This window comes from Typopeltis vanoorti, chromosome 4, assembly GCF_054136105.1.
Source record: "Typopeltis vanoorti isolate ZY-2024b chromosome 4, IOZ_Tvanoo_1.0, whole genome shotgun sequence".
Taxonomy (NCBI): Eukaryota; Metazoa; Arthropoda; class Arachnida; order Uropygi; family Thelyphonidae; genus Typopeltis; species Typopeltis vanoorti.
In genome coordinates, this window is record NC_143552.1 from 71733236 (window position 1) to 71755945 (window position 22710).

The 22710-nt window shown below is 36.3% G+C and overlaps 1 protein-coding gene across 3 annotated transcripts in view; it reads right to left on the reverse strand.

Annotated features, from left to right (window-relative positions):
• LOC150107401 (uncharacterized) overlaps positions 1–22710 on the reverse strand; it is a 384774-nt gene that overhangs the window by 64118 nt on the left and 297946 nt on the right. For all 3 annotated transcript variants that reach the window (XM_090391269.1, XM_090391268.1, XM_090391270.1), the window contains exon 13: positions 18098–20012. In XM_090391269.1, the coding sequence (XP_090247395.1) occupies positions 18098–20012 (1915 nt within the window). The remainder of the gene's footprint in view (positions 1–18097; positions 20013–22710) is intronic.

Here is a 22710-nt window from a genome sequence, read left to right on the forward strand (position 1 = left end):
ATCTGGTCATGGGTGTACCAGTGGAGGACGTCAAGAAGGAGGCACCAGGAAGCATGATGTTTGCCGATGATATTGTTCTCTGCGAATCATCCCGAGAGAAGCTTGAAAAGACCCTGGAACGGTGGAGAAAGGTATTGGAGGAGAGCGGCATGAAAATTAACTGGGTATAGACTGAATATATGTCAACGGGGAGTGACGAGGATATGATCATACGACTCCAGGGTGAAAGATTAACTTCAGGGAAGAAATTCGAGTACCTTGGGTCAGTCGTCGAGAGGAATGGTGACCTGGATGAGGAAATACAGCACCAAATAACATGCAGCTGGATGAATTGGAGGAAGATGAGCGGGGTCCTGTGTGACAAGAGAGTGAGTTGTAAGATGAAAGGAAAGCTGTATAAGATGGTGATGAGGCCGGCGATGCTCCATGGCATGGAGACGTGGCCTATAAGAAAGGCACAGGATAGAAAGATGGAGGTGGCAGAGATGCGGATGTTGAGATGGATGAGTGGTGTGAGAAAGAAGAACAGGATAAGGAATGACTACATCAGAGGGACGATCAAGGTGGGACCGATCTGAAAGAAGGTACAAGAAAGCAGGCTGAGGAGGTTCAGTCATGTAGAGAGAAGGAGTGAGGAGTATGTTGGTAAACGAGTGGAGTGTATAAAGGTGGAGGGAAGGAGGAAAAGAGGCAAGTCCAAACTCAGAGGGAGGGATAAGGTGGCAGAGGATCTTAGGGAGAAAGGATGGAGTCGGGAAGATGCCCTGGACCGGAGAATCTGGAAGAAGAAGATTAAAGATGGGAACGTCGACTCCGTTTAACATGGGATAAAGCATAGCGAAAGAAGAAGAAGTAATTCAATACATATAACTATCGCCTTGAAAAAATGCAGTTTATTTTTATTTACGGTAAGTTCTGTCTAAAAGTGTGCGGTGCCCGTAACGCTACCACTCATCATATATTGGCCCTCGTATAGAATGAAGTTGGCCACGCCTGATATATATCATCAATAAATCATTCAGGGTGGAGATATTCATTGATGACATCTTTCTTTTTATAAAACTACTGTTCAACTGCTGTTGAACTGTTCAATTTGTTCATTAACAATATAGGAAAGGATCTGAGAGTAACTGTTCATTTGTTTGCTGATGATGCAAAATTGGGTAGAGCAATAGTGAGTGTACAGGATGTCAAAATTTTGCAGGATGATTTGGATAGTTCGGAGAACTGGGCTAAGGAGAATGGATGTCAATTTAATGTGGCAAAATGTAAGGTTATACATTTTGGGGTGAAAAGATTAGCAGCAGTATATCACATCGGTGGAACTGTACTCCAGGAGATTGACGAGGCCAGGGATTTGGGAGTGTTGATGGATAGAGAGTTGAAGTTTAGGGGGCACATCGCAAAAGTGGCTAAATCAGCTCATCAAATCACTTGGTTGCTGAAAAATACTTTAACAAGCAGAGACAAACAAGTTATTGTACCTCTGTACCGAGCCCTGATAAGACCTCATCTCAACTACTGTGCCTAGATTTGGTTACCTAGGTTTCTTCTTGATGGGGAGGAGGTGGAGAGGATCCAGATACGAGTGACCAAGATGATAGTAGGTCTGTGGAATGAACCTTATGAGAACAGGTTGAAGATGTGTGGGTTGCAGAAATTGGTTGATAGGTGGAAAAGGGGTGATATGATTGAGACATTCAAATTACTGAAGGGTTTGGTGGCAGGAGGACTAGGGGCCATACATGGAAGCTGGGCAAGAGTGTTAGAGTTAGGTTTTTTACTTGGAGAGTGGTGAATGAGTGGAATAAGCTGCCAGAGTCTGTTGTGGGTGCCATGACTGTAAATGAGTTCAAGGCGAATATGACAGTACTGTGCGAATGTCGAATAGTTGTTCTTGACATGATGTTAGGGCCTCCCTCGATGAGTCTATGGCCTCCTTAGAGTTGCCTGTAATAATAATAACAATAATAATAAGATTAATTTCGCTAAAACCTTGTTCACATGATAACGTACTTGCTGGTTAAGTTACAACTTCAAGTTTTTGAGAGGAAAAAAGGGAAACCTGTTCCATTTACTGATTTTTCTTCCCTAAAGATGTTGTATATTTAAATACCCACAATACCGATCTCATTACCACTCATTCACAAAATTTATTGAAACCGTTTCTTCATTATCATCAAAATATTTGCTAAAATATTTACCCAAAACCTTAATTTCTTCTTTCCCAATATCATTCATATATTCAAGCCAGGTATTTTTAAGACAGCTTTCAAAAACATTATTTCTTCATCTATTAGATTTTTTCATTCAACATTAGTATAGCTCTCTGCATGCATTATCTGAATGCCATTATATATTGTTTTTCTTTAAAAAGTCTTTTGATGTTGTAGCATTAATAACTATAACATTTCCAATTTCCTCCAAATGCACTACTGCTGCAAAGCGGTTGTCAACACATGCTGTCAGTATCCCATTGTATTGGATGCCCACCTTACTGAATGCCGATAATACTCGACCTTCAGGAGTTTTGATTGTAAACACTGCTGCTTCTTTTCCCAATTTCTTCAGTCTTTTTCTTTTTTTGAGGAATTCCTATACTTTTTTACTACTGGTTCAATGTCAGAAACAAAGAGAACATCTTTAATAAAATTTCAAACAGATTCAATTAAATGCACAATACAAGATCTGGCATGTCTCTATAATTTTGCTACTAGCTTTTTTCCAAGTAACCAATTACAAGTTCTTTATGACCAAACATTTCTGTGTAAGGAATCTTCACAACTAGGCTAATCGTATATATAGAGATTAATGAATTCACATTAACTGCTTCATATCAGTAGCCTAGTCCTGAAGATTTGCAGACTGTTTCTTGTCCTAAGGAGTATGCTGCACATTATGGGATAAGAATAACTTTTTATTTCACTCTGTAATGTATCAAAGTACGCTGTGACTTGCAGAGGAATTACAGTAATAAATACCTCTTTCAATTTTCACTTTTTATCTATGTATCACATATAATGGACAAGTGCATCCTGATCTGAAAGAACTGTAGAAGCCTAACTCTGGAGTCTTTGATTTCCTTAACAATTCTTGTTTAATAAGATAAGCAATAACTGACTAAATTATCAAGTTAATTCCTTCATAATTACATAATATGCTGTTTTATGGTTAGAAATGAAACTTCTTTAACGAATTCAGTGTCAACTGCCCCACATCAAATAATGTGACAAGTGATTGAGCTGATGTTTTTTTTTATTTAAAAAAAAAAAAAAAAAAACTATACATGATTCAAAGAAAATAATATATTTTGAACGCATTTGGAATTAGGCTGTAAATTCACTTGCCACTTGTCTCACATATGGCAAGTGAATTTCTAAAGCTCTGAGATTTAATTATTACCTATGTAGTTTAGAACATATACAATCTTTTTTGTGCTTGACTAAACAGGAATTGCTAGGGAGCATTAAAAAAAAAAAAAAAAGAAAGAAAAAAAAAAAAGAAAAAGTGAACACGAAGGTTAGAACAAAGATGGAGTTCATTTTTAGTGTGGGTAGAAAATATATTGAGTATTCAGCAGCAGATTAGAAGCTGTGAATTTTTGGAGATTTAAGAAAGAATTAAACAGCTGATGTGGCTTGTGGATAAGCTAATTAAAATTTTACATATAATGATTATCTAATTTATCGCTATTAAACTAATCAGTACTTTTGTATGTTTGTATAAATATGTAAATAAAAATACTAATGATAAAAATAATAAAAAGATACTGGAGTGAATGAAAGAGAAAGTAAGCTATGGGTGTGAGTTTACACAAATCCACAAGTAGAGTGGTGAATCTTGTGTATTATACCAGTTTAGCCCCAATGGTGATTACTCAGTTCATACCTAGTTATTAATGTTCATGTAATTGACATAGTGAACATTTTTTTACTGATCCTATACACCAGGGGTTCTTAAGAATTGCAGGTTTGGGAATACTTCATGAGGAAAGGTTGTTCCAGAGGACAAAGGCGGACGGATAAAAAAAGAACAATAGAAGCATTTTCAGTGTTTGTAGTTGCAAATTAAAGGAATGCTGGGAATCTAATGCCCTTGTATTAACAGGTGTAACAGAAAGTGGAGGAATAATTGCTGCTAATTTACTGGGACAGTGACCATGGAAGTACTTGTAGAATACGCAGTGTTGAACACTGCATCTGTGAGATAGAGGTCGAAGTGAATCTGTAAGATAGGGATCATCTATGAGCCTAATTGCTTGCCTTTGGATAGCATCAAGGATTTTAAGGAAAGTTTTATGTGCACCATCCCAACCCAATATTCTAAATATTAGCAGATTAGGGATTTGTATATGGCACAAGTATCTCTTAAACAACAAATGCAAAGTTCCTAAGGTTTTTTGGATGCAGAGGAGGCTATTGATGAGATGTGTTTATGCCAGGAAAGACTGGAGGTAAATGTTAGTCCAAGCAAAGAGATTTGGTCCTCGGAAGTTTTTTCACTTGGCTATACTATAAATTAAAGATACTAAGAAGTTACATACTTGGTTTAATCCTTTATTCAAGTGTAAGCAAACAAAGTTTGCACCTGAAATATAATCAGGACTAGGGCAACTCACACGTAGAAGCTAATGACTTAACATCACTTGTCTTAGTATCCTATAATGCATAGCATTATGGGAAGGGCCACTACCCAGACCAGTTTCGAACTTTATCGAGGTCTTGTCAGTGGGAGCCAGACCCAGAGGTGATAGGTTGAAGTAATGCAGAAGTCGTATTTTCATATGACGTGATCCGTAGTCCTGATTATATTTGAGGTGCAAACTTTGTTTGCTTACACTTGGATAAAGGATTAAACCAAATATATAACTTCTTGGTATCTTTAACTTATAGTATAACCAAGTGAAAAAACTTCCAACAACTATTTCTAATTCAGAGTAATTTAATAGTAAGGTGTGACACCTTTTGGCAACTTGTATATGAAAAAATGACTTCTGCATAACTTCAACCTTAGTGTCACCTCTGGGTCTGGCTTCCACTGACAAGACCTCGATAAAGGTCGAAACCAGTCTGGGTAGTGACGTGACCATTCTCATAATGCATAACATTATATATACCTGTAAGGATATGTGCTTTGCATTATGGGATACTAAGGCAAGTGATGTGAAGTCGTTAGATTCTACATACGAGTTGCCCTAGTCCTGATTATATTTCAGGTGCAAACTTTGTTTGCTTACACTTGGATAAAGGATTAAACCAAGTATAGAAGATCTGGTCTTGTCTAGTGATTTGTGTATTAATGAGGGTGAAGATAGGTGACTTGGGATTTGTTTTGTACAAGAAAAGGCAAGACTGTCTTTGGGTTGAATTGAATATGACAAGGTTGTCCTCGCCCCATGGTGTAGAGTATACAGATCAATGCTTAAGACACTAGTTGTAGATGATCTTGTAGCCTGGGATGTCAGAGTACTGCATGGTTTGTCAAATGAATAGGATGAGTGGAGAGTGCCATTGTCATCAAAGCTGTAGATAGTATTAGTGGTGATTGTGAATAAGTCATTTATGAACAAGAGAAAGAGAGTAGGTGATAGAACAGAGCCTTGAAGCACTCCAGCACTGGTGGAGAATCTCAAAGAGAGGTAGCCATCTACCATGACTTACAGAGAATGATCAAAGAGGAACGCTGGCTATCCAATTACAGAGGTTGGCAGACAGACCAAAAGATGACAATTTGTTCAGTAGAGTACTTCGATGCCACACACGGTCAAAGGCTTTGGAAATGTCAAGGGTAACAGCATACGTTTATTCAAATCTTTCCATGGTATGTGTCCAGTGGTGGGCAATGTAAGCTATGAAATCAGCTGTGGATCTTGAATGGCAGAATCTGTAATGGTGGTCACTGATAAACTGGTGGGCCTCTAAGTAATGAAGGAGTTGGTGTTGACGACTTTCTCCATTATTTTGCAGAGGAGAGAATTGATGACAATTGGTCAGTAGTTTGAGGGTAGACTTGATTTGCCTTTTTTTTTTTTTTGAAACTGGATGGATATGAGATTGCTTCCATGCATTGGATAATGCATCAGATATGTATAATAAATTACAGAGTCGATGATGATGGGTGTTAGTTTTGGAGCACAATGCTTGAGAACAATCAAAGAGATGCCATCAGGACCAGAAGACTTTTTAGTATCCAAGTTATTTAGTAGTTTTCTGATTAGTTTTTTTTGTCGAAGAATTAAAGAAGGCATTTGCAGCTTGGATTCCGGTATGGTAGGAGGTGATATTCCTTGGTTGCTGGGCAAGAGTTTGAGGAAAAGAGTGATGCTGGAAAGTAAGCTTTATCTTTGGGTGAAGTAAAAGTGTTGTCCTCAGGATGAGAGGTGGATGTGCAGGAGAGCAGAAGTTGTGTCTAATGGCCTTAGCAAGGGACCAAAAGGTGCAGCTTCCATTTGGACAAGCAAGTTTTCTGTTATTAGCCATTATGAAGTCTAATTTCGATCTAATGACTGATTTGCATATATTACATGCTTTGGCATTGGCAAGTATGAAGCTAGAATTCTTGATGTAAGCCACATGTGATAAGCTGAATGGCAGGTGTTAGGGTCAGGTGAGTAGAAGCAATAACCAGACCAAGAAAAGGAGGAATAGAAATTTTGGATGTCATCCCAACTGGCTGCTTTGTAGTGCCAGAAGATGCAAGGTCTGGTGTGGGTGGAGGAGAGAGAGAGAGGAGACTTATATAGGATTGTGGTCCGAGTTGCCAAGAGAAGGGTGACCTCTATGATGTTTCTGGAAGAACTAGACAAAAAACATCCAGAGTATCTGGAGAGTGAAGCGCATTATCAGGAATTCGAGTAGGCACATGTACAATTTGTGTTAGGTCATTACTCATATCAAAGATCTGCTTCTTGTCCTGTTTGGTCAGTAGTTTTGGAGTAGGGGAGCCAGTTGGAATTGTGGATGTTGAGGTCATCCAGAAAGATGACCTCACTATTGGGATAGCTGGATTGCAGGTAGTCGAGTTTCATGGAAAGAAACGTGAAGAGATCTGAGTGGTCATCAGTGTTTGAAGACTGGTAAATGCAACAAATGAATGTTACTAAATCAGGCAAGGAAACCTTGAGCCAGAAAAGATCAGAAACAGGGGATGTTAAATTAGCCATTCTCTGGCATGCTTGTGAGCAGAGCCGGCTCTACCGACGGTGCAAGACGTGCATTTACACGGGGCAGAAAGTTTTTTGGGGGCGACAAAGTTGGCATAAACTATACAAAAAATAAGGGAGCCGCAAAATATGCTACTGCATAGGGCGATTATACGAAAAATAAGGGAGAAGAGGCGGCAAAATTCCTACAAGAGGCCCTGCTTGTGAGATTTCCCAAAAGGCATGGTCATCACCCTTGTGATGAAAAATAATCATGAAGTGTGTAGTTTAGGCACCTGAAGTAGACATTAGTTGATGTAGTAGTGATCTGTTTCTGTCAGGAATAAGATGTCTGGTCGAGAATACTGCTAGTGAAAATGTCATTTAGGTTTGTGTAATGTCAAGGATGTTAGTAAAGTGGATGTGAAAGTGAGTTTTTAGTGAAGAAATTCTGACATAGTTTATATTTTGTAATGTGACTTTTTTTTTTTTTTAATGAGATTAGTTTATAAAGGAGATTTGCTTTTCTTGCAGTATCACTGTTATTGTTTATGAGAGTACTCATAAGTTTGATTAGACAAACAATATACTGGGTATGAGTAGTGAGAAAAAAATAGACTCTCGGGCATAACATCCATACAAAGAGAAACTAGTCTTTGCACCATGATGTGGCCCCGACAGTGTTCCCCACACACACACCTAAACTCAGACTCCCTCTTCAGGCATGATCTGGCAAAGTATGTAGCATCGGGTTGATTGGGAAGCCTCCTAACAGGCTCAGGCCTGTACTAATGGCAGCCAACCTGTGGCACCACTGTTAAACATTGTACCCTCAAAATGGAGGAGGTAATGGGTATCTTAAGTATGTCCTTGAAGAATATCACTTACACTGCACAGAGAAGTGGGGGAGGAGGAGAAACAGGAAACAGAATCCTGCTCTGGAGACCAAACATGGCACTTGCCACTTAGACTTGGTCAGGTAGTGGTATTTCACTGGGAGATGAAGAAAATCTACCGGCTAGTGTCTAGGTGGTAGATCTTCCATCCAATTCTCATCTGTCCAAGATGAGTTGAGTGTCCTGATTAGGGACTTTAGACGATAAATGCAGCCAGCTTGTACTTTCTCTGCTGCATCCATCTTTTAAGGGCATGACTTTTGTGCTTGTAGCTATGTGTATTCAGTGGGCCAGTCTGCCTGCTTTGAGGAATGAAAAACCAAAGTTTCTGGGAGTAAAAACACTCCACTTTTATATGAAAAGCCCTGATAAAGGTTCTTTGCATGACAGGTGGGATTCGAACCCACATCTTTAAGACCAAAGGGTTTGGTTGAAACCAAATGAACTACTGTATTTTCCGGTATATAAGACAAACTTTTTTACCTTAAAAATTCATCTTAAAAATGGGGTGCGTCTTATATAATGAAGGTAAAGATTGTTTCCTCTTTTCAAAGTCATATGCACTCCCTTTTATGTTCCAAGATCTTTGTAGGCGGTTAATGGTGCAATCAAATTGATGCGTGACCTTCACATGACTTCTAGCGCATCATTGGCTAAGAACGGGGAGTCCCTATTCAAGTTTCATAATATCTTATCCGAGTAATCAGTTACCGATGTTTATCAGTATTGAGTTGACGTGTTCAGATATTTTGTGTTCAGTTTGATATTTCCCCGTAGATTTTAGTGATGGAAAAAAAAGGCGACATTCATATACTTCAAGTTACAAATTGCAGGTTGTAAAATATGCGGAAGAACACAGAAATAGGGAAGCTGAAAGACATTTTGGACCTCCGCCTACAGAAAAAATGATTAGAACTTGGCGTGGTCAGAAGGAGATTTTGTACAATTTGCATAATGAAAAGCATGCGGAATGTGGAAAAATTGCAAAGTGGCCAGAACTAGAGACAGAAGTTTTGAAATGGGTGCAAGAAAATCAGCAAAATGGCATTGCCATTTCAACAAAAATGATTCGTACACATGTAGTCAAAGTAGCCTGTGAGCGTTGTTATGGTTTAGGTAAAGTTTAGGTTTTTTCCAGAAAATTGTATTAAATTTCTTGGGTGCGTCTTATACACCTGAAAATATGGTAATTATGTATGTTAAAAAAAAAAAAGTAATACCAGACTGAAACAAAGCAAATGGAGGGGAATCATAATTGGCACTAGAGTAGAAAGGACTGGAGCACATAAAAACATGAAAAAAGAGTTAATTTCATACTGCACATATTTAGTTAACTACGAAAATTTCAGCTAGTGACAATTTAAGTTACTGTAATATTTCAAAACTTAAATCTGAATTCTGGATTTTCATTTTTATAATTTTGTAGTCTTATTCTTCTCTGTCTCCCATTATTGTTTGCATTTGTAATTTTCATGTTGGTGTTTTGAATTTATGTGTTATGTATAGTCCTACTGTTTCTCTGAAAAGGTTAGTATGGTTTCCTGCCATTTTCTTTGTTTACTGTCCTCAGCTGAAGCTTTCTCCATTCTTTCCTTTTCTACTTTTGATAGAAAATGAAAATGAATTTTATGGAGTTTATCACAGTATTACTCCTAACAGCTGTATTTTGTAGCTTATACTGTTTGCAATGAGTTGAAAACTTTTGTTCAATAAATATACTGAAAATTTTTTTGGAGATGTACGACAATTTGAACTCTAATATCTTAGAAATATAGAAAAAATTAAGAAAATGTTAGGTATGTCGTGAATGCATAAAATATATGCAGATACTAGTCTATTTTATCATTTACTACCATCAAATATACACAAATCTATTATAATTTATCAAAACGTACGCATATAAACACTCACAGACAGTACATGGTTCCATTCACAGTCGAGAGAAATATAAACAAACAAAGATGCAATTAATTTCTTTTTCACATTATCTTTTCATTTTTGATGTCTAGAGTTAGTAATATGTATAATATCTACAGTGTTTTGCATCATAAGAAAATATTGATGTACATACTGACAGACAAACAATTCATATTGTTAATACATGAAGTAAACTTATGGTATCGATAAATACAGTACTGTATACAGTACTACATCTGAGTTATGTTATTCAATATTAGTCGACTGTTTCTGTTATTGGTAAGGCTTGCAGTCAAGAGCAGGTTATTAGTTAAGTTCTTGGGGAGTCAAAAATTATATGTGGATTTTCGAATGCATGGGGGGGCAGGGGAGTCAGCACCTCCTAACCCCTGGATTGTTCAAGGATCAACTGTAAAGTTTTATAGATACTTAATGAGCCTGCTTCATTGTCTACTGACTGTTTAAACTGTTCTGTGGCTTCCTAATAGTATCATATTACTGGCCTCAGAGCAACAGAAGGATTACTCTTTGCGACATTTATTTTTTAGAAGAAACTTGGTCTCTTGGAGTCAATAATAACAATATCCAACTGCAAGGATTAGAGGGCAATTTGCTTAGTGGTCACTGTTTGTTGTTTGCTGGAGAAAACAATTTTTTTGAACTGAAACTGATTGTTGTATGAAACTTTTTAATATTGCATATTATATTATTCATGATGGATTTCATATTTTCAAATGGTGTTCTTGTGGAGATATGCATTCATATCGTAGTATATTCATAAGTACCCCTTAAGTTAAATCAGAAGATAAGTTCTTAACCAAGGTAGTGATAGTAGTAGTAGTAGCTGTTATACCTGAAGATGGAGAATGTGATCATACACCTCCTTATGACTCAATTTTATAGAATTTTGTCAGAGCTTTTAACAGTATTGAGAGAGAGAGATTACAGATAAAGCTATGGAATTCCTGATAAATGGCAGAATAAAAAATAAATGTATGAAAATAATAAAAGCAGTGCTATTGCAGAGCAGATGAGAAGCTTCATATTGGTAGAAAATATCTTTCATTAAGGAGGCGTTCTGTGAGAGGAATTACATGTCACCACATATTCTAATTTCCTATGCCACTCCAAGATCAGTCTTACACATAAAGTATGTTACAGTGAAAATTTTCTTAACTAAGTGTTAACAGGGGATACAGACATAAGAGGTAGATGGAGGCACTAACTTAAAAAATCAGTTACATAATAACAGCAGAATGATGGTGAAAATAATGTTTAAAAAAATGGCAGGATCTTTTTTTTTTTAAAATTTAACAATACTACTTATGAAATGTTGAAACCAATGGCGTGTTAGAAATTTTGATGGAGGCAGAGATTGGATTTTAAAAAAAAAACTGATTATGCAAATTGTTATTTCTGGAAGTATTGAAAGAGGGAGACTCAGACAAAAACAGAGATATAAGGAAGAATATCAAACTAAGCATAATGATAAGAAGTTGAAACAAGTTGGTAAAAAAAGAGAGCATTCAGTGGATTCCGATTAATTGGGCAGCATAAAGAATAGCATAGTTTGGCCCATTTATGCAGCTGCCCCAATTACAGAAAGATGCACATAAAGAGTTTAAAAGGTGTGTGTACATAACACAATATACATGTTTAGACAAGTTTTTCATTTACTGAGTAGCAAATTTTACTTATAATGTTGAACTGGTTTTAATTAAAGTAAAATATTTTCCATAAAAATAATTTTGTTTGTGTATGTATTAAGCACACATGCAGTTCTTAGCAGTTAACGTTTTTAGGAATTGAGTTTAGGAATGATTGAGTAAAGTATTCCCCCCCCCCCCCTTCCCTTTTTCTGAACTGCAACTGAAAAAGTTTAATGTGGATGTCTAATGCAAATATAGCACTACATTCATTGTATTCTTGCATAAAATAATCATAACTCAGCAATAAATTTTATAGAGCCCAGGATAGTCACTTGATCAAGCAAAGGAGCATCCTGCTTATCACTTCCTTGTTCTTCTAAATGTGCTTTGATGATGTGCTGCAATTTCATCCTGAAAAGTCTTCATTTTCATTATAGTACTGAAGGCTACCTTGCCAATGATTGCAAACTCTTCATAGTTTCTGATGTGGTTCAATTATGGGAAGTCATTTTCACTCAGCTGTATCTAGCATATCCATGATTAAATGCTTAAAACAGTTTTGAATAGTCTTGCCGCTTATTTATTCGCTGTAAACTATATTGCTTGTAAAAGATAAACTTTTGCACTGACTTCCTTAGCAGCTGTCAAGAACCAGTAACACTATTATTGATTTGCATTGTAATTATGTCCCAACTCAAAAGCCAATTCTAAAAATAATTCAGATGTCGTCTATGCATTTTTGTTGGCATGGTACCGAACTGGTAAACTCTCCATTATAATCTCTTTAGAGCATCAAGGCTTATACCTTTTTCCAATAACTAACAGCTTTCATTTACCAGTTCCTGATAACTCTGAACATCATAACACTGTTACACAATCCTATGCTTTCTTTGATCTAAATAGTGTAGCATTTATAACAAAGCTGTTTCATCAGCACTAAATCTGTGAAGCAAGATAGCAAATTTTTCTAGTAGTTCACAGGGTTGTCCCAATTAAAAGGCACTGAGTCAAAAATAAATGAAGCAAATCCGTGTTATATTCTCATTTTGTTTTTGTTCTTATAGACTTATCCCAATAAAACAGCTGCCTTGATTAACCGGTGAACCAATTAAATGGAATCTATTATATTAATGAAATGATTAGATAAAAATATGATAATTTATGAGGGTCAACATAGATTGTGAAGAGTCTGTCATGTCTTAGTAATTTACTAATTTTTATAATAGCTGAGTTGGATAAAGGAAATGGCTACAGGATGACTGTATCGAATTTTGCAAACATTTGACAGAATACCACATGGAACTCTATTATGTAAATTAGAACAAATGGGGATGGATATGACACTGGTTAAATGGTTAAGAGAGTGGCTGCTGTGCTGAACAGATATCAAAAAGTGGTGTACAGAGGGGCAGAATCAAGGTGAAAACAAATAATTAGTGGTGTGCTGCAAGGTTCAGTGCTGAGACCATTTCCGTTCGATTTGTACATAAATGATATAGGAAACCTGAAATGAAATATTCAGTTGTTTCCTAATGATGTGAAATTAGGTATAGTAACAGTTAATCAAGATGATCTAGAAAGGATTTAAATAGGCTTTGCAAGATGATTTAAATGGGCTGTCAGTATGGGCAAAAGTTAATAGGTGTCAATTTAATGTCGAGAAATGTAAAGTTATGCATTTTGGAATAAATAGATTACAAGCTTTTTTAAATAACAAAACCTGTGGTGCATTCATAATTAGAAGAAACACACGTATAAACCACAATGAAAATTATTTAATTGTAAATATTTCATCCTAAGTATCTTAGGACATCATCAGTACAGTATTTAAACAAAATTAGGAAAAACATATAGTTAGGGCGCCCTAACTGTATGTTATTCCTAATTCTATTGTAATTAGGAATAACATAATTCCTAATTATGTTATTCCTAATTACAAAGTAGTACAAAAAGTTAATTATTTAACACAATTTTGTATGATAATTTCCCATACTTTAGGAATAGTAAGAACGTCGTTGCAGTTTAGGTTTGGTCTGTGTAGTAGGGCTTCAGAACTTTCTTTGTATAAACGTTCATGTTTAAATAAAGATCTATGTAAAAGTTTAGCCTTTTCCCAATGGATCCTATGGTTTGGATTTTCAATTCCGTGTTGAGAGAGGCCAGATTTCTGCGGTTTAAGAAGACGAATGTGGTCTTGATGTTCCGAGATGCGTTTCTGAACAGATCTACCTGTCTGTCCAAAGTAAGATAATTTGCATGAGCATGGAATCTCATAAACACCAGGTAACATCAAGGGTGAGAATTTGTCCTTAGGAGAAGGTAATAAGTTGTAAATTTGGTTGATAGGTTTGTAAGTAGTGGCAAAATTGTATTTCTTCATAATTTTAGAAAGACGTTCTGAGATGCCTTTAACATAAGGTATGGGAATCCTATGCACTTCTTCCTGTCTGGTTTGATGTATGCAGAAGTGACTGATGATTTTTTGAGTTGTTTTGGGATTATATCCATTTAGGATGGCTATATTTTTGATAACTTCTAATTCATGGTTTAAAGATTCTTCAGAGGAGCAGAATTTGTGCGCTCTGGAAACTAGTGATTTAATAATGCCAGATTTCTGAGATGGATGATGAGCAGAAGAATTGTGAATGTAGCGACCTGAGAATGTAGGCTTGCGAAAGACGGACGTGGCGATGGAACCGTCTTCTTTTCTTTGGATGTGTAAATCCAAAAAAGAGATACCCTGTGGAGATTCTTTTTCTAACGTAAAGTTGATGCGATTATGAAGAAGGTTAATTTTATCTAGAAACAGTTGTAATTCAGGTTCGGGATGATTCCAGACTGCAAATACGTCATCAACATATCTTAGCCAAATTTTTGGTTTGGGTTCAAAAGTGAATATTTTTTCCTCAAGGTGTTCTAAAAACAAATTTGCTAGGTTTGGTGATAAAGGAGATCCCATTGCTGTTCCTTCCTCTTGCTTGTAAATTTGACCTTTCCAGGTGAAGTAACCTGATGCAATAACAAACTGTATCAGCTCTCCAACGTACAAGTTATCAAGATTCTTATCTAACCTTCTCTGCCCTCACATAGGCCACTCAGTCTCTTCAATCAAAAATTCTACTGAGTTTCACACAAAAATTAAAGATATTCAACTATCAAAAACTGACTTGTTAATCAGCTTCGACATTGTCTCCCTCTTCACAAACATTCCCCATAAAGAAACAATAGAATTACTAACTCAAAACTTTCCGTCTGATATAGTTGAATTGTTCAAGTTTGTTATTGCATCAGGTTACTTCACCTGGAAAGGTCAAATTTACAAGCAAGAGGAAGGAACAGCAATGGGATCTCCTTTATCACCAAACCTAGCAAATTTGTTTTTAGAACACCTTGAGGAAAAAATATTCACTTTTGAACCCAAACCAAAAATTTGGCTAAGATATGTTGATGACGTATTTGCAGTCTGGAATCATCCCGAACCTGAATTACAACTGTTTCTAGATAAAATTAACCTTCTTCATAATCGCATCAACTTTACGTTAGAAAAAGAATCTCCACAGGGTATCTCTTTTTTGGATTTACACATCCAAAGAAAAGAAGACGGTTCCATCGCCACGTCCGTCTTTCGCAAGCCTACATTCTCAGGTCGCTACATTCACAATTCTTCTGCTCATCATCCATCTCAGAAATCTGGCATTATTAAATCACTAGTTTCCAGAGCGCACAAATTCTGCTCCTCTGAAGAATCTTTAAACCATGAATTAGAAGTTATCAAAAATATAGCCATCCTAAATGGATATAATCCCAAAACAACTCAAAAAATCATCAGTCACTTCTGCATACATCAAACCAGACAGGAAGAAGTGCATAGGATTCCCATACCTTATGTTAAAGGCATCTCAGAACGTCTTTCTAAAATTATGAAGAAATACAATTTTGCCACTACTTACAAACCTATCAACCAAATTTACAACTTATTACCTTCTCCTAAGGACAAATTCTCACCCTTGATGTTACCTGGTGTTTATGAGATTCCATGCTCATGCAAATTATCTTACTTTGGACAGACAGGTAGATCTGTTCAGAAACGCATCTCGGAACATCAAGACCACATTCGTCTTCTTAAACCGCAGAAATCTGGCCTCTCTCAACAAGAAATTGAAAATCCAAACCATAGGATCCATTGGAAAAAGGCTAAATAAACTTTTACATAGATCTTTATTTAAACATGAACGTTTATACAAAGAAAGTTCTGAAGCCCTACTACACAGACTAAACCTAAACCGCAACGACGTTCTTACTATTCCTAAAGTATGGGAAATTATCACACAAAATTGTATTAAATAATTAACTTTTTTTTTTTTTTTGTACTACTTTAGCACGTTATGCACGTTTTCATGAGATTCTATTGTAATCATGCACCCTAACTGTATGTTATTCCTAATTTTGTTTAAATACTGTACTGATGATGTCCTAAGATACTTAGGATGAAATATTTACAATTAAATAATTTTCACTGTGGTTTATACGTGTGTTTCTTCTAATTAGATTACAAGCTGTATCACATTAATGGCATTGTATTCCAGGAAATAGATGAAGCTAAAGATTTAAGGTGGTGGTAGATAAAGTTTAGAGGACATATTGCTAAGGTAGACCATAAGATATATTTATTGAAGAACATAATAAATTTAATTTAATCCTTTATCCAAGTATATGCAAACAAAGTTTATGCCTGAAGTATCTTCAGGACTGAGGCAACTCGTGGTAAAGGTGGACCAAGCTCCCATCACTCCTTGCCTTAGTAGCTTCCATAATGTAAAGCACATCTCCTTGCAGACTTGTATAATGCTATGCATTAAGGGAAGGGCCACTACCCAGACTGGTTTCAACCTTTATTGAGGTCTCGTCAGTGGGAGTCAGACCCAGAGGTAGTGATACTAAGGTGGAAGCAATGGAGAAGTCATATTTACCTATACGATTTGCCAAAAGGTGTCTCACCTTATTATTAACTCTGGATTTAGAGAAAGATGTTAGAAGGTTTTTCCCCACTTGGTTAGACTATAATACCTTAATATCACCACCTCTGGGTCTGGCTCCCACTGACGAGACCTCAATAAAGATCGAAACCAGTCTGGTCAGTGGCCCTTCCCTTAATGCATAGCATTATAGGAGATACTAAGACAAGGAGTGATGAGAGCTTGGACTACCTTTACCACGAGTTGCCTCAGGCCTGAAGAAACTTCAGGTGCAAACGTTGTTTGCATATACTTGGATCAAGGATTAAACTAAATTTATTATAGTCTAACCAAGTGGGGAAAAAACTTCCAAAATATTGAAAAACATTAACAGGTAGAGATAAGGAAGTTATTCCTTTTAATTAGGGCTTGATACATAAGAAATTTAATGAATAATTTTGGATTTTATGTTAACTACATATAAAATGTTTTTTTGAAATAAGGTATTTAAAACTGAAATGGGATAAATCCTTGCAGATTTTTAAATAAAATCAAGATGCAATCAATCATTTCACAGCAATAATCATATATAATCATGAATAAAATACTGAAATTTTCCAAGAAAGAAGTACACAAAATTAGAAAAACTTATGCTGTTGCTTTCAATAGCTTGAAAACTAACTGAAAATATTCTTTTCCAGAAAAACTACTCTATTTACCAAGTTTGAAGCTTTAGAGACAAAACTTTCTCACAAGGAAGAGAGAGAGAAAAACTGAAGTATTCCATTTAGTCTTCTTTGAAGATACTCAGATTTTACTTTAAAAACAAATCCATAAGTAAACTTTATAATAATTTGAGGTAACTGAATCTCTCAGTATGTGCAGTCATAATCCTGAACTGGTAGAGTGCATAACTACCAAGATGCCCATACATTCTCCTTTTATTTAATTTTTAAGGTTTCAACAACCACAGCACTGTTTCAAGCTGAATGGTTTTCTTTGCAAACAAAAAGTTATCAACAACAACAAAAAAGCAGTTCCAGTTTGGGAAATGGCCTCATGCCAGAATAAGTGGAGTAATATATTTAATTTAAGACCCAAGATGTGAAGACAGTCAAGCTTTTACTTTAAATACCAAAGTATTAAATAAATTATGGTATTAGTTTTGCAACCTTGAGCTTCCAACAACAGACAGTCTTCACAAGTACAAGTGTAATGTGGCCGTGTCTTAGTTTTTTATAGCTCAATGTTGCGAATTCATGCAAACCAAAAGCTGTAAACATCCATGACCTCAAGGACACAGAGCTGTTATTAAAAATTTCCTTACACTTGTACAAAACTAGTTTGAGCAGGCATATACTATCACATATTTGCTGCCTGCTAATTGCAACCAAATGAATCGTACAAGCTATAAAAAAATTTAAAAAAATACATGAAATACTTATACAGCACACATGTATTGTTAAAGGTAACTAATAGATATTTTTAATTCTTCAGTACAAAATACATAGGAAGAATTTATGTGCAACTGTTACTTACCACTGGACGATTGTGCACTGCATCACTCTGAGAATAATGTGCAAGAGGTGGTGTTGAATGATAAATGTTGTGACTACTAACAGGATTAGAATGATGAACTGGACTATGTGAACCAGTCGCATGATGAGGGGATGGGGAATTTTGACGCGGGCTTGTAAAGATAGGTTCACTGGCTGGAGAAGACATAGTTCGAACAACATGTGCTGCTGTTGGAACTGTACTGCCAGAGGGAGTTTCACTGGAAGGTTTGATAGGTAAAGGAAAGCCCTTCATTCCTTCTGGAAATTTACAGTTCACTCCTCCTGCAACAACATCAGTTGTAGAATGATGTGCTCTGTGAGCTGAGGTATACTGTCTTTTGGAAGGAATGTTTGCTGAAAGCGAAAGATTATTACGCCTAGATGAAAACTCATGCGGTGATTTGATTTCTGAATCTGAAGAGGTTCTTTGCACTTTGTTGCTGAAGTTCACTGGTTCATCACAAGAAGTTTTTTGTGCAATTTCTGGTAGGGTAACAAGTTTACTTTTTGAATTCAAATTTACAGAACCACACACTGACACTGCTTCTGTTTTATTTTTAGCATTAACTTCTTTCAATGTGAGGCTGGAACCTTCTAAAGATCTCTTGAAGGCCTCTAAAAATCCATATGAATGATATGGCATGGTTTTTTCTTCTATTAATCTCCCACTTTGCCTCAAAGAACTTGCTTGTCCACTTCCAGAACCTAATATAGCCTTTTCTAAACAATTAGTAGTTTGCTTCCCTGTAGAATGTAACCTTCCATCACTTCCCTGGTAAGATGATTTCAGTATGCTTACACCTCCAGGAGCAGTATGAGAAGATGGAGAGGTATTTGGCACTTCTGATCTATGAAATGCCATATCATGTTTCATGTGGTTAGCATTTAATGATTGTAATGTAAGATCTAAAGTTGTAGCCCTTTTGTTAAGTGAATCTGGCATATAATTTGATTCTGGAAGAATACCTAATGATTTTGTCAGTGCATTTTTTTCTTTTGTAGATGAACCTGAATTGGGAAAATCAGCTAAACTAGCACAAATTATACGATCAAGCATTTGTGATGCCAGAGAATTTTGCTGTGATGACACCTGAGCTTGTAAATGGCTAGCCTCTCCTGAATTAATCAGTGTAAATATCCGTTTATTTGGAGATATCTGCTGAGGAGAACGACTGGGTTTTTCACTATTTTTTGAAAGCTGCACAACTGACTTTCTTTCTTGGAAATGAAAGGTGTTAATTACAGGTACTTGTGAATGCATAGATGTCTTTATTTCCAATTGATCTACGCTGACTTTTTTCTCAGAATGTGTTGAAAATTTACTTTCAGGAGACTGGGGAGTTAATTTCTCATCAACAAATGATAATGGTACTGACTCAGTATGAACAGATTTAAAGTCTGAATGAGCAGGTTTAACATCTGGTAAGCTAAATTTACTTTCACACAGTTGTATTACTGATTTCAGTTCTAGTGGAGCAAGTATAGGTTTGCACTCAGGCAGTTTTTCTTGAGTTAAATTTTGTTTGGCACTTTGAACTGACTCTGCATATTTAACACAATCCTCTGAAAGTTGAGGCCAAGATGGTGTAACATTCACAGTAACACTTGGAGCTCCTAATTGAGGTTCATTAATTTCTTTGGATTTGTGGTTTTCTTCCACAGCCAATTCTGCTGAAAACTGCGCATCTTTACTGTCTGGACTTTCTCCTGCTACAGCTTCTTCGAAAGGAGAAGGAGAATGATCAATCCTTCCCGAAGGAAAGCCATCACCTGTATTGCTCGTAGAAAGAGCACCACTTGTCTGTGGCTTCAAGGTACCAGAACCCAAGACAGGATTGACAGGCACAACTGGTGAAAATTTCTTGGGCAGGAACAGGTGTTTCTTTGGTTTACTTCTATTAAAAATGTTAAAAAAGATAAGCAACATATAAACTGGTAAATATATAATTATTAACAATTTAAAAATAGCATTTTTTTAAAATTAACTATAGTTAATAATGAAATACTTCTAGAAATATATGTATAAGAAACAATATTGCTTATATATAAAATAAGTTCAGTACTATAAATTTAATTTTATACTACCTTTCAAGTTCTAGGTGGTTTCTTCACCGATGGCAATTACACAACGCAACATTTTTTTGTGACTGCTACAAAAATGTTTCTGCTTAATCTTTCTTTAATTGATGCTAAACTACTTTACACCATTTTATTTTGTCTTCCCACTGACAACAGGAGGCTGCGAAGTATTTCATACCTTCCTGTTTTTAATTTATTTTTTTTTACACTGGAGCGAATTAGTATTAGATGTCTACAGATTGGAGACTCTCTCTCCCACATGCATGCACACACAGGGATTGCCCAGCAAGCAATCATTACATATGTAAATAATATCCTGCATTACATATGTAAATAATATCCATTATGTATTAAAATTTCCTGTTGTACCAGAGCTGCAAGATAGCAGGAAGACTGGAAATGTGGTTATGTAGAAGTGTAGAGCAAGTTCTAATATCTATAGGGTGGCCAGGATTAAACTTCCTCTATTCAGAGCCTTATGTAGCTCAATCAACCAACCAGAATGTCTCCAAATTTGGTAGGGAGACTAATTACATGGGAAGAAGGACCCCCTCAAAATAAATAAATAAATAAAATTATTTCGAAAAGTTGCCAAAAGTGGGAATATGGCACTGTACAATTTAAAAAAAAAAAAGTGAAATGGACAGACAATGAATAACAAAGACTAAACTGAAATGAAAGTTTACCTTCATGTTGCACTTATGATAAAGTAATAAAACCTTTAATATCAAATTAATTTAGCACAGTAATTACAGTATTACAGTTACTGGAGTGTGTTGTCACAAACCTGCTGCACAACTCGAGCATTGAGTTCACCCATGTAAAAGAAGATCTTGTTTAATGTGGCTGCCATTCTTGTGGACCAGAAATTGCATCCTGTTCACAGCATTCTCAACAGCAGAATGTAAGATGTCTAAAAGAATATTCATCACAGTCTGTGTTATGTTGTTTTTTTTTGAGGCTACCAAGTTCGAAGCACTGCCACAATAGACAATGAAGCTTTCGGGTAACCCCACAACCAAAAATCACATGGAGTCAGGGGAATAAGGTGATCATGCAACTGGAAAGAAGTGACTAATCACTCTTTCTTCTGTGAAGTAGAAGCTGCTGTACCCAGTCATGCAATGTGGGAAGGAGCTCCATCTTGCATAAAGATGGTCTCATCCAGACATCGTTGCTGAAGTTGCGGAATGACGTGCAGTAATGGAACATGTTACTGGTCCTGTCGGAGTGATGCCCTCAAAAAAAAGAATGGTCCTATTATAAAATATGCTGTGAAGCCATACCAAAAGGTAATTTTCAGTGCTAATGAGAGTTCCTGGAGCATGTGGGATGATTCAGAAGTCCAAATTCAACAATTTTGGTCCTGATAAGATAAAAAGTGCTTCATCTCCTCACAGAATTGTCCAAGAACAAGCACTGTTGACTTCCAATCTGATGAGAAATACTACAGCAAATGTTAGTTGCTTATCATGATCATCACATAGCAGCTGTTGTATGTAGCTAATCTTGTATGGATGAAATGTAATAATTTTGCACAAGACTTTCCATATCCTGAATAAGGCATATCCAATTATCGCATTACTCCACAAATGCTGCTACTACCAGTAACATTTTTGTGTGATCTGTCGACAACTGAGGTGGCAATTTCTTCAATTATCAACTTATGGAACTGGTTTCCATCCTCTGCCAGGTAGAACATCCAAAGATCCTGTTTTTTTGAACTTCTGAATCAATCTGAATGCGTTGGCTGAGGATCTTTACACAAGTTCTGGTGGGTTCTAAAATCACGAGACTTACACTGGTTCTGCACATTTCTTATAGGATATATGGAGATCTCCCAGTTATCAAGGCTTTGACTAGAAAGCACCCTCCCCCCTGCCCACAGACAAAATGACTGATTTAAATCTGATCACTATGAATGATGTGAATTAAATCCAAACTGAAATAACTCAAATTTTAGTACAGATCACAAAATACTACATTTAAATAATACCCATTTAGCCAAAGTAAGGTATATACTAGGAGCGAATATCCCGGGTGTGCGGTTCTCATCCACAAAATATCAGCATCACCGATATTATATTCCTGCACTTATTCCCGTTAAAAACTCACCCAATTGTTTGCAGACTTAAAATCGAATACAATAGTATACTAATGCTTCATTGTCCTCTTCAGGAGGGTAATAAAGCATTAGTGCTTCATGAAGAAGGCATTTTTCGCCGCATAAACATTGCATCACATTCGCGTTAATAGCCTGGATGTGCTTTCAAAATGCATACACCTTTGAGTCCTTCGAAAAGATGTAAAGAGGGCAGAGCAGGTCAAATGCTTAGCTTTCTAATATTTTTAAACCGCTGAGAAGGCGGGACTGGGTGAGCTAAAATTTTGAGCTCACTCAGCACTTAGCGTCTGTGATTGGTTATTGTGTCAACCAATCCAATTGAACGATGTTGCTCATCAAGAGTTGAGCACTTTTCGTATCTGATGTATATTACCAACAGTTGTTATGCA